The 18,031-nt window shown below is 34.5% G+C and overlaps 3 protein-coding genes across 4 annotated transcripts; all 3 read right to left on the bottom strand.

The window, feature by feature from the left end:
• Positions 1-3,132: 3,132 nt before the first annotated feature.
• LOC116111633 (probable LRR receptor-like serine/threonine-protein kinase At5g45780) lies at positions 3,133-7,545 on the bottom strand. Of its 2 annotated transcripts, XM_031397791.1 has the most exons (12): positions 7,431-7,545; positions 7,242-7,356; positions 6,998-7,130; positions 6,821-6,892; positions 6,522-6,665; positions 6,339-6,410; positions 6,191-6,250; positions 5,688-5,761; positions 5,457-5,603; positions 5,036-5,374; positions 4,142-4,533; positions 3,133-3,636 (listed from the first exon to the last, which is right to left on the bottom strand). In XM_031397791.1, exons 2-12 carry the CDS (start codon positions 7,342-7,344, stop codon positions 3,331-3,333), a joined length of 1,842 nt encoding a protein of 613 aa, XP_031253651.1. In that variant the 5' UTR covers positions 7,345-7,356; positions 7,431-7,545; the 3' UTR covers positions 3,133-3,330. The 2 variants fall into 2 exon arrangements, with proteins under 2 accessions (XP_031253651.1, XP_031253652.1); XM_031397792.1 differs by lacking the exons at positions 6,998-7,130; positions 7,242-7,356; positions 7,431-7,545 and having other exon boundaries at positions 6,522-6,627; positions 6,821-6,891.
• Positions 7,546-9,045: 1,500 nt separating this feature from the next.
• LOC116111622 (shaggy-related protein kinase eta-like) lies at positions 9,046-12,689 on the bottom strand. Its single transcript, XM_031397780.1, has 11 exons — positions 12,571-12,689; positions 12,337-12,396; positions 11,982-12,254; positions 11,830-11,904; positions 11,671-11,727; positions 10,537-10,677; positions 10,372-10,422; positions 10,200-10,295; positions 10,012-10,095; positions 9,739-9,840; positions 9,046-9,536 (listed from the first exon to the last, which is right to left on the bottom strand). Exons 1-11 carry the CDS (start codon positions 12,685-12,687, stop codon positions 9,441-9,443), a joined length of 1,152 nt encoding a protein of 383 aa, XP_031253640.1. The 5' UTR covers positions 12,688-12,689; the 3' UTR covers positions 9,046-9,440.
• Positions 12,690-13,361: 672 nt separating this feature from the next.
• LOC116111610 (shaggy-related protein kinase eta) lies at positions 13,362-17,829 on the bottom strand. The gene is made up of 12 exons (XM_031397774.1): positions 17,535-17,829; positions 16,887-16,979; positions 16,653-16,712; positions 16,298-16,570; positions 16,146-16,220; positions 15,987-16,043; positions 14,853-14,993; positions 14,688-14,738; positions 14,516-14,611; positions 14,328-14,411; positions 14,055-14,156; positions 13,362-13,852 (listed from the first exon to the last, which is right to left on the bottom strand). The coding sequence occupies exons 1-12, from the start codon at positions 17,547-17,549 to the stop codon at positions 13,757-13,759; spliced, it is 1,143 nt and encodes a 380-aa protein (XP_031253634.1). The 5' UTR covers positions 17,550-17,829; the 3' UTR covers positions 13,362-13,756.
• Between the last annotated feature and the right edge of the window lie 202 nt (positions 17,830-18,031).

The following is an 18,031-nucleotide window of genomic DNA, read 5'->3' as shown; positions in this document are numbered from 1 at the left end:
TCTCTTTATAGTAACTAGTTAGTCCCACCATTATAATTATAGAAAGGTTTTACTATATTTTCATTATATGTTAGGTCGGGTAAAATGTTTTATAATATTCCCATTATTCTTTGTGATTAATTAATTTAATTTGGTTAATTTTTTATTTTTAGTTCTAATATATCGTAAAATCTCTCTATAGTCATAATAGTGGGATCAAACTAATTTATTACTATAAGAAAATTATTACTTAATTGAGGTATAGTTACAAAAGTTAGTGCTTTCATTTCTTATTTTATTATTCACATTTTAATAGTATGTATTAAGATTTTAATTTATTGTTTTAGTCATTGCTACAATTAGATAAGAGAAATAAAATAATCTCGAGAATGATAGTGGAAATATAAAAAGTTTCGTGTCAAGAAGCTCTAAACATGCTTGAGAAGTTAGAAAATTTTTTGCTTCAATAAGAAAGTATCAATGGTAACGAGTTAAAATATGTGTAACAACTCTAAAGTATAAATCATTGTCTAAACGACTTTAGATAAAAAAATTATTTCATCTTAAACCTTTAATGTAGCTTAATATATATGTATATTATGTGGAGGTGATTTTCTTAAAACGGAAATTAAAAAAAATAAGTTAATAATGTGAAGTTTATTTTTTTTATAACTATTCTAAATTAGGGTTATAATTTTTTATGATTATATAAAAATTATTTATATATAAACTATAAAATATGATTATAAAGAAGTTTTATTGTATTATTTTTATAGGTAAAAAAGATTATTATATTTGTATGCAGATATTTGAGTTTTTTTTTTTTTTTTTTTTTGATATATTAATTTTTTATATAGCTTGATAAGAATGTGATATGTAATCAATGGAAGAAGCAATAGATTATGTTGAAGGAACATTTTGGGGTTAGCGTTACGTTGACGTGATTTGACCTTGCCGTCCTCTACTCCTCTTCACCTACTTTATTTAATTTTTATCATTTTAACGATACTTGTTTTAAAAAATATATTCATAATTTTTTATTTAGTAATGGTTTAATAATACTTTCTCACTCCCAAACTTTTAAAATATTATTTTATTATCAAATTTATATTCCGTTTTCGATTCCGAAACTTTTAAAATACTATTTTATTATCAAATTTATATTCCGTTTTCGATTCCGACATCGTTACGATCCCATATCACCATCATTTTCTTCCCTGATCATCACTCACCAATAGGGGTGTTCAAAACCGATTAGCTAATTTTCTGAACCAAACTAGTTTTTCGGTTTTGAAAAATTCTTGAACCAAAACAGAACCGGTTAATCGAAAAACCAATTAGTAAAAACCGGTTAACCGGTTTTCAACCAGATTTTTTTAATTTAATATTTTTATAATAAACTGAATTTTTTATTTTAATTTAATATTTTTATAATAAACGGTTTCGATTAACCGGTTTCCATATTTTGCCAAACCGATAACCAAATTGAAAATTTGATATTTTATTTTCTTTGAACCAAAATCGAACCGGTTTTTCGAATAACCGAAAATTCAGTTCGATTCGGTTTTTTACATTTTTTTTAACACCTCTACTCACCAAAACCCCTCAAACACTATTCTCGCAGAGCAACTAAGGTTTATGCAACTACCCCTTCCAAGTTAAATTTCGATCAATCCTATCCTTCAAAAGACTCATCAACCTCCCTTTTTCATAAACCCCAACAACCTCCCTTCTTAAAAAACCCTAACAACCTGGACCGATTTTGCTCTATATTCGTTGCCTAAATATAAATTTAGATAGTAAAATTATATTTTAAAAGTCTATAGATAGGAAAGTGTCATTACACCATGATTTGAGTAGGAAAAAGTCGTTAACCCTTTTATTTATGTTTTAATAAAAAAAAATCACAACAATTTAATCAAAATTACTTACATATATACACAAGCCACATATAAGTTTTTTTACTTTCCTATGTAGATTCTGCTTTCTCCCATCCTTAACTTCACCATTTCTTATTTTGTTTTCTTTTAATCTCTGAACAAATCATATAAATATTACATTAAAATAGATTGAAAAATAAATAAAACTAAATGTTATTAAATTACATTGACTTACTGTAATTTGACAAAAAGATGTAAATAGTATAACCCGTACAAGTTAATTGGAACAAACTAACTATATATAAATGAAAACATTTATTAAAGATATATATTGGTCATCAAACCATTTAGAGATAAAATTTCCCCAGTAACGTTATTTGGAGGTGAGGTAAAGGTAAGGTAGAATGAAGCTTTAAAGACATGAAATGAATATTCCTTACCTTATTTCATTATCATGGAACCCACTATGCGTGAGACATGAGAAAACCCACATTGTAAGTCATCAAACTAAACTTGTTCTTCTGCCCAATACATTCAACAAGTTGAAGCAATCCTGAGATAATTTATTAATTTACACTCCATTTTCCTCCAAGGCATTTAAGAAATCAATGGAAAATCCAATACAAACACTCAAGGGCAGTTTCTAGTTTGGAGTCGTAATCTAAAAGTCACAATCTGAAAGTGTTTAGTGGTGCATACTTATCCAGCCCTGCATATACAATCTGAAAGTGTAGATATTCCTAAGAATAATACTTTGGGTACTAACGGATGAGTACTAATCTGTGTACTAACTAAAACATAGTACCCATACTATACGCATAGTACGGGTACTATGCTTTAGTTAGTACACAGATTAGTACCCATCCGTTAGTACCCATAGCATCACTCTATTCCTAAATGCTTGAAGGTTCTATCCACACATTAAAGGGATGCCAAAGCTATGGCCATCAGATAATAAGTATCAGAACATTTTACAAGTTGTACTATTCATGCAATTAATATGAGAAACCTCACTCACAACTCACAAGAGCCAAAATTTAAGGCGCCACGTGGCGATTGCCAACCAGTGCCAGATATGTGTCTGGTTTGTGGTGAAATGGATTCTAGTCAATCATATGATATTGCCAAAAAAAAAAAAAAAAAAATCAATCGATTTCCAGGAATATCCCTGGTCATGTTTTGTATGAAAAGAGTCCACCTTGATGGAAATGGAGATTTTATATTCACTTTATAAATATAACAGCTTGGGAGTTGGGAGGAAATGTGTTGTATGTCTAAGAGGACAAAAAGTAAGTTGCACCTTAAAATTTTCTGTCAGGAAAGGCTGTCAACAAATACAATAATGGGAAGTCGCGTTTCCAATTTCATATAGAGACTCGATTCACACACTAAACCAAGACAGTTCTGTAAATAACTGAAGGTTAAGACAGATGCAAAACTCATTTACAAATAGACAGGGAAATGATTTTTGTTACCGGGGTCCAGAAAGTTCAATTGCTTCAATGATAAATGATGATTCTTCATGGACATCACTATAATTCCTATAGGAGCTAAAATCTCTTGCCTCGCCTTGTTGTGATTCATCCGTTCCTGCCTGCCCAACAAGGATTTCCAGGACCTTCAAGACTTCTGACATCTTTGGGCGGAGATTAGGATGTGGCTGAGTACACTGTAGAGCCAACTCTACAGCTTTTTCCAATTCCATTAAATCAAAACATCCCTTAAGATCCCTATCTACTAGTACTTCTAGCCTCCTCTCTTCATTTAAGGTTCTAACCTGCATAATTCATGTGATACAAGAATTTTAATAAGCAAAGAATAAAACTTGAGTTAGCTTCATTTTAGTTTACACACTGAGAAACATTGTGGGAAGTTAAGAATAGAATATTAACAAGGATGAAAGAATTATATTTCAATACCCACATTAGGGAAAGAGCCAAACAGGTAACCCAAGTTCAGAAGAAGATACAAGCCAAAAGCACCAAAACAACATTCAACATAATAGAGAACAGGCCATCAAGTCAAAAATACTTTTTCCATGCTACAGACAAGATGCATTGTCCAAAGAAACTCAGATTGAGTAGTATTTGGGTTCATATACATTGTGGAAAACTGCACAGTTGATAATTAACTGGAAACTAAATCCACTCAGAAGATTCAGTTATTACAGGCATCCACATTCATTAGCCTCACCAAGAAATCCACTAACTGCTTTCTCAAAGGATGGACTGAAAGTGAACAATTTTATGTAGTGTAAAAGGAGTGACATAATAGGCACTTACCCAGTCAAGAATCATTCCCTTCTGTACCTGCCCATTGCCAGCATCTAATGCCTTTTGCCCCGTAATAAGTTCCAAAAGGAGTATCCCAAAACCAAAGATATCAGTTTTTTCAGAAGATTGTCCAGTTGAAAGATACTCTGGAGCAATATGCCCCACAGTTCCTCGTACTGCAGTAGTAACATGTGAATCTCTCCGATCCAACAGTTTGGCAAGACCAAAATCCCCGACCACAGCTTCAAAACTTTCATCAAGCAAAATATTTGCAGCTTTGACATCCCTGTGAATTATTTTTGGATTACATTGTTCATGCAAGTACAGAAGTCCACGGGCAGTTCCAAGGGCAATTCGCACTCGTCTGTTCCAATCCAGAGACGGCTTTGCCTGCCCAGTTTCTGCTAAAGAACATTAAGCCAATTAAGAAATTGAAGGGGAAAAAAAAAGTACTCAATTGTAGTTTCACCTGAATTAAGAGATATGGATGGAATGTATTTTAGAGTCCAGTGGGATTAATTAGTCCAAACCATGCATATAAATTTGCTCGATAACCAGTTGCTATCCCTAATTATGATATTCAACCATATAATATGAAAATTGTCGAACTGTTTGAAAAAAAAAAAAAAAAAAAAATCCTATATGGATAGTATGCTTTCCATGGAAGAATGCATATGAGAATCTATCACCTATGCTTATCATTTTCAGAGGTAAAAATTCTGACTAAAGAAAAAATATATTAATAATCTGTACCCTTCAAAAATTTAATTTTCTTAACTAATTACTGGATGCTATTAGCAATAGGACTACCTGAGAGGAATAGAGTTCTTTAGCATTTTAAAAGATTAGCCCATATGCCAACATCCTTGACAGGAGTAAGCACATCAACAAACTGAAACTAACCTCTCAAGCGGTCTGCAACACTCCCATTTGGCATGTAAGGATAAACAAGCAACCTTTCCTCAGTCGTCATACAGAAGCCATATAAGCGTAACAGGTTCCGATGCAAAGCTAATCCAATCATCTCAACTTCGGTCTGAAACTGCATTTCTCCAGTGAAATTTGGATCTTTTAACCTCTTAACTGCCACCACTGTCTTATTTGGAAGACATCCTTTATACACTACTCCATATCCTCCCTGCCCCAAAATGTTTTTCACACTAAAGTTTCCAGTAGCAATTTGTAATTCACGAAATGAGAACCTCTTTAGATGACCAATATCAAATTCATAATCCTGCTGCACTGCAAATTTCAGATTATTAAAATTTCTCACATCTATCACCACAAATGCGATCAGTAAAAGAGCAGAGAGTTCAGAAAGTACCGTAGGATGAAAAGAGTAGACGAGATCTGTACCAATGCACCCAACAAACAAGCAACATTACAGAAACAACAAATGTGCAGCTGATGCCTACAGCAACAGAAAGCACCCATCGACGATGGCCACTAGCTTTTGGAGCTAAACTTGTCCCTGCAGTTAGAATCATCATAAATACCCATTCACATCATTGAAGCTCAACGTATCTAAACACTGGACAAGTTTAATGTAAACTACCATTTTCTGGTTTAGAAACATGCATGCAAATTTGTTCAGATGGAGAAGTGCAAAGAAAGCTGTTCCCTTCAAAACTAGATCAAAACATAAAGACATTTAGGTGTCAGAAAGCAAAATAACAGGATGAATCCATACAAGTGTAGAAAACTTTAAAGCCTATCAAAAAAATCAATGTATCCTGAAAAATGCAAATGGCCATTTAGCAAACTTAATTTTCTCTTAAGTTACCATAAAAAAATAAACATACAATTGAAAGTTGCATATTTTGCTTCATTAGTAAAAAAAATCATAGAAAAGAAATAAGGAAATTATTGCATTGATAAAGCACAATATTCAAATATATGCCAATTTTCACCATACGTTCTATAACATCACAAATCTGTTAACTCTGTGTAATTTCATCATATCAACAATGAAGGATAGTTAATAGATGATAACAGTCTAATAATTAGGTAAAGAACAATAAATTTATGATCAAAATCTCTTTCTACTAAATATCTCACCTGTAACCTTTCGCTAATATTTTGGGTGTCGAACCACTGAGATTATTGAAAGATAAGTCCCTGCACAGGGTTTAAAAGTACGAATCATAATCATCATTTTACACAATCTAATAAAGCAAACACAGTTGATATGACATGAAATACATACAAGAACGAAAGAGTTGTAAGATTGGCAACAAGTGGAGAAATTGGACCAGATAAGCTGTTGTTATTAAGCCTCCTGAAAAACTAGTCAAGAAAAAGGCTTAGAACATGAAAAACTAGTGCAAACCAACATTAATATTAAAATTCATAGACATATCAACACATAATAATATAAAGCCATACTTACAAGTAAGTTAGATGAGTAAGAAACCCCAAAGAACTTGGAATTTGTCCAACAAGTTGGTTACTCGAAAGGTCAAGTGTTTGAAGTTGAGAAAGCATCCCTATCTCAGCTGGGATAGTGCCACTTAACTGATTAGTATGCAACAGCCTATAATAAAAAGAGATTGAAAGTACTAATTGGTACACATTTGTCATTAAAAATAAGTAAAATTTTACAAATTTGTTTCAAAATGTCAACATGCAGAGACAATTAAAATTAAATTAATTCAAGCCAAATATAAATGCAAAGAGTGTAGTACTAACATTGTTCTCAGGTGAGTTAAGTTGCCAATACTGGGAGAAAGAGTTCCAGATAAACCCATATTGGTCATTTCACTACAAAAAGGCAAAGCAATATAAAACATGTAAGTCAAAAATGAAAAGAAAAAAACTTTATTACACTAACGTATAAGTAGAAATAATTGGAATTTGGAAACTTACAGGGAAGTGACGAAACCTTCAGTAGAGCAACCAACCATGTTCCAAGTGCATGGATCCACGGAATTTATATCCCAGCCGTCCATTACATGTAACTCGTCTCTCATTTTAGTCTTGACAGCCATCAAAGCAGTAACTGATAAACACAAACAACCCAAAAACAAAATGAATAAAATAAAACAAAAGTCAACAAGTACAAAAACGATATTTATAAAAAAAAAAAAAAAAAAAAAGGCAGCAGAGTGACCTTCATAGTTCACGCCTTTGGGAGAAAGAAGATTGTCAGAGGCGGAAACTTTGGTGTGCCCACAAAAGAAAACGATGAAAAGCAACAGAAAAGCCAACTCCATTGACTTGGAACTCTGCAAAAAGCAAACTACAGTCTACAGAACAACCCACTAAACTAAACTAAACTAAGCTCACTTTTTCCGCTTACTAGTGAAGCTCAAACGAATGGAGTCCCGAGTCGTAACCCACTGAGTCGTTTTTTTGTCAGAGGTCTTTTTGGATTTTCAACTTTCTCTTGGTTGCCTTGCCACGATGAGATAAATAAATTAATAAATATTAAGATATCGTAAGGCCAGGAGAGTAGCTGTGAAAGCGGGATAATATTCTCGAGATTCGTAAATGACAGAGATTGTCGCCTTGTCCAACATGTGATTTTGTTCGGAGATTGTGATCGTGCCGTTGATTTCTCTTACTTTGACCAAACCCCACTAACCCACGGCTCAGATCTTATATAGCTCTATGATTGGTGGCAGGCACGATTAAACATGTTTCTGAAATTTGGACTTTCATAGGAGGAGGACTATAATTTAAGGACAAAAACGGCACCGTACCCAGTGATCGAAAGGGCCATGGTAAATAAAATAAGTAAATACTAATAAACAAGAATTACCCGGATTATTTACACTTTCATCCTTAAGGATTGGAGGCTATTATTTAGCTCTAATATTTATGAGATGCAGACAATTTAGTTGGATGTTTCAAATTTTTTTTAATTTTGGTTACTCTATTTTAAGTTTTATGATTTATTGTATTTATAATTTTTTTTTTTATGATTGGAGGTGTTTGGATCAGCTTATACACACCTCAACTAATTTCTTGAGATCCTGAAACTATTAACCAGGTAAGATCTCCAATGATTACTCTTCTTAATAACCAAAGAGAGATTTAAACTCGTGACCGTTGAGTAATACACTTAAGAATCTTTATCGATCCATTCGGTTATTCAAGGGTAGTTATTATATTTATAATTGACTCTTTTTTAGGTGTACCATACCATGTACTTTCTTGCATTTTACTTATTTTTAATAATACGTAAATAAGACATAGGGGTATTATAGACTTTGTATTGAAAATTTTTACCTGACTGGACTAAACTGTTTGTATCCCATAAATCATAATAGGTAAATATAATATTCTCCCAACCATAAAGGATGAAAGTGCAAATAATCCAATTATTCTTTTTGGTTGAATAAAGAGTCTCACCAGTCACCGGCAATACGCATAATATGGGTTGAATAAATGAGCAGCCGTCATTCAAAAAGTTGAAAAAGGAAGAACACAATGATAACCGTGTGGAATGCTTTAGGGGTATTTTCTTTTGACGAATCATGCGCAATAATTACATTTTACTTATTTATTGATATCAACAACAATTCCAATCACTATGTTAATCGCATAATCAGTTTCCACATTATTAACGCTCTTTGTACAGAAAATTCGTCAAGTTAGGTTTGAAGGTACCCAGTGAACCGACCATTATTAATTAAGATATCAGATACGCTCAAATTGACCCAAACATTCCGGTTACACATAAAATCAGAGATTGTTGAAACGAAACGATGAAACTTTAAAAATAAAACGCGAGAGATTTAGCAAGGATAAAGCATATTGTAATAACATTACTTTGCACAAACAGCAGGTGACAACAATTGTCTGCAATTGGAAGTCAAGTCATCACAAACCACAACAAAAAACCAAATGACATGAAGAACCAAACCTGACAACAAACAACATGCCCAACCCCTTTTCTTCGGGCCATTATATTAGGGGCTTTTTTTTTTTTTTTTTCCTCCTAGCTACAAATACAATTCTCCTCAGTTTTTTTTTTTCCCCTCTACTAGCAGCTGCTTTCTGATCAGTCCACCTTATCACCTTAGCCTATCTTTTACTATCAAACATGTACATAAACAAATGGGCACTTTGACAGAATAAAAGGGATGGAAGAAGAGAAAAGGGGGAGAGGCAAGGGTGGTTGGGGTGAAAGTAGAAAAGAAAGCACCAAGAAGGGCGGCCATCCAGCTGCTGCCCGAGACTGCCTGGTAGTGGTAGAGCAAGAAATGATGCTGGTCAAGCCTCAATGCATGGTAGCTAAACACAAGGATAGAATTCCCTTCGTGTCACACATCAACAAGTAGACGTCACTTCCACTTTACTGAATCTAAGTCCCAGCAAGATGTAAGAAATTTAGACCTAATTGCCGTTTCACATGGTCTGGTATCAGCTTATTAACAAGCTCCGTAGATGCCCCAGATAACTGTAATAAGAATAAAACAATTGATAAGCATCTAGCATTAGCTTCATCGTGAACTTCTTCATTGAAAAATGACATAAACAGAAAACTGTTCACAATGAAACCAAGAAATATTTTTTGTGCCTTTGAGCGTCATTATATTAACAGAGAGATCATGCTCAAAAACAAAATAAAGATAAATATGTTAAAAAGGTTAGAAACATACTTCGTGCTTAAAGTTGAATAAAGGAGGTAGAGGGCGACCATTTGGTAGGCGCGCATTGGGTTCGCGCAGCTCATCAAAGAAAGGATGTGCACATGCTTCTAGCTGCAATAACAAAGGCATATCTAATCAGAATAGTTATTAAGCAGGAAAAATCTTACTTAAAGAGAAAAATCTTTTGCAAAATACAACTTTAGGAATCAAGTACTGAAAAATATGAGCTCCTCTTGAGCTCCCACGGGCATATCCATTCAGACAAAATGTGATTAAACTCACCGCAGTGCATCTAAGACTCGGTGAATATTGAAGCAGTCGAGATGCCAGATCAATTGCCTCTGGAGGCATCCGTTTATGGAAAACCTAAAATACAAGAAGAAATATGTAAATGGATACACTGAAACAAAAATGCCAATCTCCAAAATTCAATGACCCACTTAATATCAAAAGGATCATAAAAAGCAAACCTTGTGCCAAGGATGAGCTTTAATCTGTGGAAACCTAAAATCAGTATAATTGGGATTCATACAGCGAATTTCTTCACGAGTGGGTGTACCAAGAACCTGTAGGATAAAATGTAGGGTGTTGGCATATGATTATAAAATTGCACCATTTCAAATACTAATGAGCAAAATGTACCTTGATAATCTCTACAAGCTGGCCCACAGCATTTTCTCCAGGAAACAGTGGCTACAAAAAGCTCAAAATTATTAAGTCAGCCAAACACAGCAGCTTCACTAGACAATTAAGAAGTGGTAACTGGTAACTTTTCAGAACTTAGAAAATGGTATCAAAATTGCTAACCTGCCCCAAAAGAAGTTCTGCAAGCACACAACCAGCTGACCAGATGTCAATTGAGGTTGTATATTCTGTAGCACCAAATATGAGTTCTGGAGCTCGATAGAAACGTGAACATATGTATGAAATGTTAGCTTCGCCGTTGACCTGATCACAAGTAGTTTAATGGTTACTGCATGAAAATTCTACTGAAAACAAGCACAAAAATAACAGGATCGGTCAATAGAATACTATTTTCCAGAATTGTGCTTGCACATGTACAATCAAATATTTCATCTTCACGACAGATGGTGCCAACATCTGGAAACCACTCATGTCAAACTATTAGCAACTATACCTATACAAGACTTTTCTTCCAGCTTAACCAAGCAGGGACCTTAAAATTGAACCTTAAGAATCAAATATGTCCTCATCAACTGTCAAAGATCACCATTGTCGACAAATTTGATATAGAACATTAGTTTTTCTTCCAATTGAGAGGAGAGAGAAATCAAAACAACATGAAATCAAAGAATAGACGAAGAGGCACCCAACTGATACTACCATCACCCTCTTCTTAAAGTGGAAAGGAGAAAAGTAATTAACTGATTATTTACACAGCCTATACGGACATGTCACTTGAGAATCATAAATAATGAAAATAAGATGACCGACTAATATGCCACTAAATTTCACAAGCAAACGACAAAAAAGAGAAGAAAGATACACAATCAGACAAATTAATGTAGGTGAAAACTTCTATGACTTTAACACATGACGGTGGCAAGGAGGTTCTTATCCAACAAGAGAATAAAATAAATGCCATTGTTCCCCACCATTACTTAGGTCATTTTGACATTGACAATCCATTCAATAATGTGTATGACTTCTCACTGCAGCATAGCCAAAGATTGCATTAGGTTTCTGAGATAGTGAAACCAGGGCATCAGAAAAGTGATGCAATGCAAGTTCAGCAGAAATATGCATATTGCAAAATCATTCTATGGGAGTTGTCATTGCCCAAGATGATAACATTACCTAGTATTAGAAAGCAAATACCTTGAAACAAATTCTGAACTAAACATGTCATGCATATGAAATCAATCAAGTATAACATCAGTTACGGCCTAATTAAATTGTAGAAAGGAGGGATCAATATACCAGCTGTTTTGCACTTCCAAAATCGCAAATTTTAACCTGGTGTGTTAGAGGATCAACCTATTGACACAAAAATGACTTCAGAGAAGAGGCCAAAATAATAATAATAATAATAATAGTAAACCAACTTCCTTTTGCAACTTCATAGTGGGAGAAGCATACCAAAAGGTTTTGAGGCTTCAAATCCCTGTGGCAAACTCCAGGAACAGTGTGAATATATGCCAGTCCTCTGAAAATCTGAAAGACATCCCCTAATTGTCATAAGGATGTACGTATGGCAACAAATTAACCTCATCAGAGAGCACCTTACATACCTGATACATGTAAAGTTTTACATAGATGAGGGGCATTCTCTGATTGGAACTGCTGTAATGCTTTAAAACCTTGTACATGCTCTCAGGTACATATTCCATAACCAAGTTGAGGAAAAGTTCATTTCTACTGGTAGTTGAAAAGAAGCAATGCTTCAAAGAAATCACATTTGGATGATCCATTACACGCATTAATTGTAATTCACGATTCTTGTATCTTCTGTCCTGCAAAACCTTCTTTATCGCAACAGTCTCCCCAGTTTCCAAGCATTTTGCCTAAGAAAAATCAAATACTATTAGAACAGAAACAGCACCAATAAAAATTTATACATTTCTTACAAATACAACGTGTCCTTACCTGGAAAACAATTCCAAATGACCCAGTTCCCACAACACGCTCTGCCATGTAGCTGATGGTCTGAAGATGCAACAAACCATAAACATAAACTTCAATTTCAGTATAAAAAGAAAAAAGAAAGATTCAGTTCGGAGGTCGGTTACAAAGCCAAATCTGGTTAACAATAAATGAACTTTCAGCTAAAGAAATAACTGAAAACAGGTAAATTAAGCAAAAAATTGATAATAGCTTAACCTGTTTAGGCTCGCCATTTTTTCCTCCAATGGTGGTAGATATGATATGACCGGTGACTGGATCATTTGAATCCACAACAGGGGCAGACATTTCCTGCAAAAACATTTTCATCCACATCAAAATTCTGCTGGATTTTACAAGAGTGAAAGGTAAATATAATATTCTCCCAACCATAAAGGATGAAAGTGCAAATAATCCAATTATTCTTTTTGGTTGAATAAAGAGTCTCACCAGTCACCGGCAATAAGCATAATATAGGTTGAATAAATGAGCTGCCGTCATTCAAAAAGTTGAAAAAGGAAGAACGCAATGATAACTGTGTGGAATGCTTTAGGAGTATTTTCTTTTGACGAATCATGAGCAATAATTACATTTTACTTATTTATTGATATCAACAACAATTCCAATCACTATGTTAATCGCATAATCAGTTTCCACATTATTAACGCTCTTTGTGCAGAAAATTCGTCAAGTTAGGTTTGAAGGTACCCAGTGAACCGACCATTATTAATTAAGATATCAGATACGCTCAAATTGACCCAAACATTCCGGTTACCCATAAAATCAGAGATTGTTGAAACGAAACGATGAAACTTGAAAAATAAAACGCGAGAGATTTAGCAAGGATAAAGCATATTGTAATAACATTACTTTGCACAAACAGCAGGTGACAACAATTGTCTGCAATTGGAAGTCAAGTCATCACAAACCACAACAAAAAACCAAATGACATGAAGAACCAAACCTGACAACAAACAACATGCCCAACCCCTTTTCTTCGGGCCATTATATTAGGGGCTTTTTTTTTTTTTTTTTCCTCCTAGCTACAAATACAATTCTCCTCAGTTTTTTTTTTTCCCCTCTACTAGCAGCTGCTTTCTGATCAGTCCACCTTATCACCTTAGCCTATCTTTTACTATCAAACATGTACATAAACAAATGGGCACTTTGACAGAATAAAAGGGATGGAAGAAGAGAAAAGGGGGAGAGGCAAGGGTGGTTGGGGTGAAAGTAGAAAAGAAAGCACCAAGAAGGGCGGCCATCCAGCTGCTGCCCGAGACTGCCTGGTAGTGGTAGAGCAAGAAATGATGCTGGTCAAGCCTCAATGCATGGTAGCTAAACACAAGGATAGAATTCCCTTCGTGTCACACATCAACAAGTAGACGTCACTTCCACTTTACTGAATCTAAGTCCCAGCAAGATGTAAGAAATTTAGACCTAATTGCCGTTTCACATGGTCTGGTATCAGCTTATTAACAAGCTCCGTAGATGCCCCAGATAACTGTAATAAGAATAAAACAATTGATAAGCATCTAGCATTAGCTTCATCGTGAACTTCTTCATTGAAAAATGACATAAACAGAAAACTGTTCACAATGAAACCAAGAAATATTTTTTGTGCCTTTGAGCGTCATTATATTAACAGAGAGATCATGCTCAAAAACAAAATAAAGATAAATATGTTAAAAAGGTTAGAAACATACTTCGTGCTTAAAGTTGAATAAAGGAGGTAGAGGGCGACCATTTGGTAGGCGCGCATTGGGTTCGCGCAGCTCATCAAAGAAAGGATGTGCACATGCTTCTAGCTGCAATAACAAAGGCATATCTAATCAGAATAGTTATTAAGCAGGAAAAATCTTACTTAAAGAGAAAAATCTTTTGCAAAATACAACTTTAGGAATCAAGTACTGAAAAATATGAGCTCCTCTTGAGCTCCCACGGGCATATCCATTCAGACAAAATGTGATTAAACTCACCGCAGTGCATCTAAGACTCGGTGAATATTGAAGCAGTCGAGATGCCAGATCAATTGCCTCTGGAGGCATCCGTTTATGGAAAACCTAAAATACAAGAAGAAATATGTAAATGGATACACTGAAACAAAAATGCCAATCTCCAAAATTCAATGACCCACTTAATATCAAAAGGATCATAAAAAGCAAACCTTGTGCCAAGGATGAGCTTTAATCTGTGGAAACCTAAAATCAGTATAATTGGGATTCATACAGCGAATTTCTTCACGAGTGGGTGTACCAAGAACCTGTAGGATAAAATGTAGGGTGTTGGCATATGATTATAAAATTGCACCATTTCAAATACTAATGAGCAAAATGTACCTTGATAATCTCTACAAGCTGGCCCACAGCATTTTCTCCAGGAAACAGTGGCTACAAAAAGCTCAAAATTATTAAGTCAGCCAAACACAGCAGCTTCACTAGACAATTAAGAAGTGGTAACTGGTAACTTTTCAGAACTTAGAAAATGGTATCAAAATTGCTAACCTGCCCCAAAAGAAGTTCTGCAAGCACACAACCAGCTGACCAGATGTCAATTGAGGTTGTATATTCTGTAGCACCAAATATGAGTTCTGGAGCTCGATAGAAACGTGAACATATGTATGAAATGTTAGCTTCGCCGTTGACCTGATCACAAGTAGTTTAATGGTTACTGCATGAAAATTCTACTGAAAACAAGCACAAAAATAACAGGATCGGTCAATAGAATACTATTTTCCAGAATTGTGCTTGCACATGTACAATCAAATATTTCATCTTCACGACAGATGGTGCCAACATCTGGAAACCACTCATGTCAAACTATTAGCAACTATACCTATACAAGACTTTTCTTCCAGCTTAACCAAGCAGGGACCTTAAAATTGAACCTTAAGAATCAAATATGTCCTCATCAACTGTCAAAGATCACCATTGTCGACAAATTTGATATAGAACATTAGTTTTTCTTCCAATTGAGAGGAGAGAGAAATCAAAACAACATGAAATCAAAGAATAGACGAAGAGGCACCCAACTGATACTACCATCACCCTCTTCTTAAAGTGGAAAGGAGAAAAGTAATTAACTGATTATTTACACAGCCTATACGGACATGTCACTTGAGAATCATAAATAATGAAAATAAGATGACCGACTAATATGCCACTAAATTTCACAAGCAAACGACAAAAAAGAGAAGAAAGATACACAATCAGACAAATTAATGTAGGTGAAAACTTCTATGACTTTAACACATGACGGTGGCAAGGAGGTTCTTATCCAACAAGAGAATAAAATAAATGCCATTGTTCCCCACCATTACTTAGGTCATTTTGACATTGACAATCCATTCAATAATGTGTATGACTTCTCACTGCAGCATAGCCAAAGATTGCATTAGGTTTCTGAGATAGTGAAACCAGGGCATCAGAAAAGTGATGCAATGCAAGTTCAGCAGAAATATGCATATTGCAAAATCATTCTATGGGAGTTGTCATTGCCCAAGATGATAACATTACCTAGTATTAGAAAGCAAATACCTTGAAACAAATTCTGAACTAAACATGTCATGCATATGAAATCAATCAAGTATAACATCAGTTACGGCCTAATTAAATTGTAGAAAGGAGGGATCAATATACCAGCTGTTTTGCACTTCCAAAATCGCAAATTTTAACCTGGTGTGTTAGAGGATCAACCTATTGACACAAAAATGACTTCAGAGAAGAGGCCAAAATAATAATAATAATAATAATAGTAAACCAACTTCCTTTTGCAACTTCATAGTGGGAGAAGCATACCAAAAGGTTTTGAGGCTTCAAATCCCTGTGGCAAACTCCAGGAACAGTGTGAATATATGCCAGTCCTCTGAAAATCTGAAAGACATCCCCTAATTGTCATAAGGATGTACGTATGGCAACAAATTAACCTCATCAGAGAGCACCTTACATACCTGATACATGTAAAGTTTTACATAGATGAGGGGCATTCTCTGATTGGAACTGCTGTAATGCTTTAAAACCTTGTACATGCTCTCAGGTACATATTCCATAACCAAGTTGAGGAAAAGTTCATTTCTACTGGTAGTTGAAAAGAAGCAATGCTTCAAAGAAATCACATTTGGATGATCCATTACACGCATTAATTGTAATTCACGATTCTTGTATCTTCTGTCCTGCAAAACCTTCTTTATCGCAACAGTCTCCCCAGTTTCCAAGCATTTTGCCTAAGAAAAATCAAATACTATTAGAACAGAAACAGCACCAATAAAAATTTATACATTTCTTACAAATACAACGTGTCCTTACCTGGAAAACAATTCCAAATGACCCAGTTCCCACAACACGCTCTGCCATGTAGCTGATGGTCTGAAGATGCAACAAACCATAAACATAAACTTCAATTTCAGTATAAAAAGAAAAAAGAAAGATTCAGTTCGGAGGTCGGTTACAAAGCCAAATCTGGTTAACAATAAATGAATTTTCAGCTAAAGAAATAACTGAAAACAGGTAAATTAAGCAAAAAATTGATAATAGCTTAACCTGTTTAGGCTCGCCATTTTTTCCTCCAATGGTGGTAGATATGATATGACCGGTGACTGGATCATTTGAATCCACAACAGGGGCAGACATTTCCTGCAAAAACATTTTCATCCACATCAAAATTCTGCTGGATTTTACAAGAGTATATACAATATACTAAATAAAAAAAAAAAACAAATAACAGAAACATTTAACGTAAGTATGATTTAAATGATCAAGGTTTAGAAAAAGAAAATCACTTGATGCAAATAAAACTCAAAAGCATCTCAAATCACAGATCAAGGAACACAATTAATTACCATAATTAAGCTCCCAAAAAGGGAAATGAAAAATTAACCGCAACTACATAGACAGAAACAGATCTAAGATCCAGAAAAGTTAAACACAAGAAACATAAAAGCAATCATTTTACAAGCTCCCAGAGCTAGATCGCTCCCTTAAAAACCATACATGTCAAACTAAAAAAAAACCTAATTCAAAGCAAACTAAAATCCTTAAAAAATTCCACTCATTTCAGCTCCAAAACGACAAAAGGAAAAACCATATAAAACTTATAACAAAATTAGAAACAAAGAAATAAATAAATCTTTCTATCAGGTTGGTCAAATGCGGAGAGTGAGATGAAAAATTGAAGAAGAAATGAGATACCTTGTCGTCAGCCATGGAGAGAAAATGAGATTAAGATAAGAAATAGAAAGAGGGAGAGAGAGAGAGAGAGAGAGGAGGGGGTTTGAATTCAACGGAGGAGGATGAAGGAGAAGCGGTTGGTGATCATGGCAATGGAGAGAGAGAAAGAAAGAGAAAGTATGAAGCGAATGAGAAGAAGATGAAGATGGAGATGGGAGATGGAGGAGGACCCAGGGAGAGACAAGCAGCCCATGTGATTACAGCTCCTCTATTTCTTGTTTTGTTTTTTTTTTTTTTTCCTCTCTCTCTCTTTCTCTGTCTACTTTCCGTTCTCTTCGCTTTCTTCTTTTTCTCCTGTCTGAATTCTGATTTTGCCATTCTGATTTTCCCTTAATTACGAGAATGGGATTCCAATTTTGGACTGTAGTGTATATCCAATCAATAAATGACAAATTTGTTAAAATTTAACTCCCCCCTCATGTTTAATAAAATTACAAAGAGATCACAATTTTTTTTTT

The sequence above is a fragment of the Pistacia vera genome, unplaced genomic scaffold (assembly GCF_008641045.1).
Source record: "Pistacia vera cultivar Batoury unplaced genomic scaffold, PisVer_v2 Contig646, whole genome shotgun sequence".
Classification (NCBI taxonomy): Eukaryota; Viridiplantae; Streptophyta; class Magnoliopsida; order Sapindales; family Anacardiaceae; genus Pistacia; species Pistacia vera.
The sequence above is the reverse complement of the archived record's forward strand: the minus strand, read 5'-3'. Positions and strand labels throughout refer to the sequence as shown.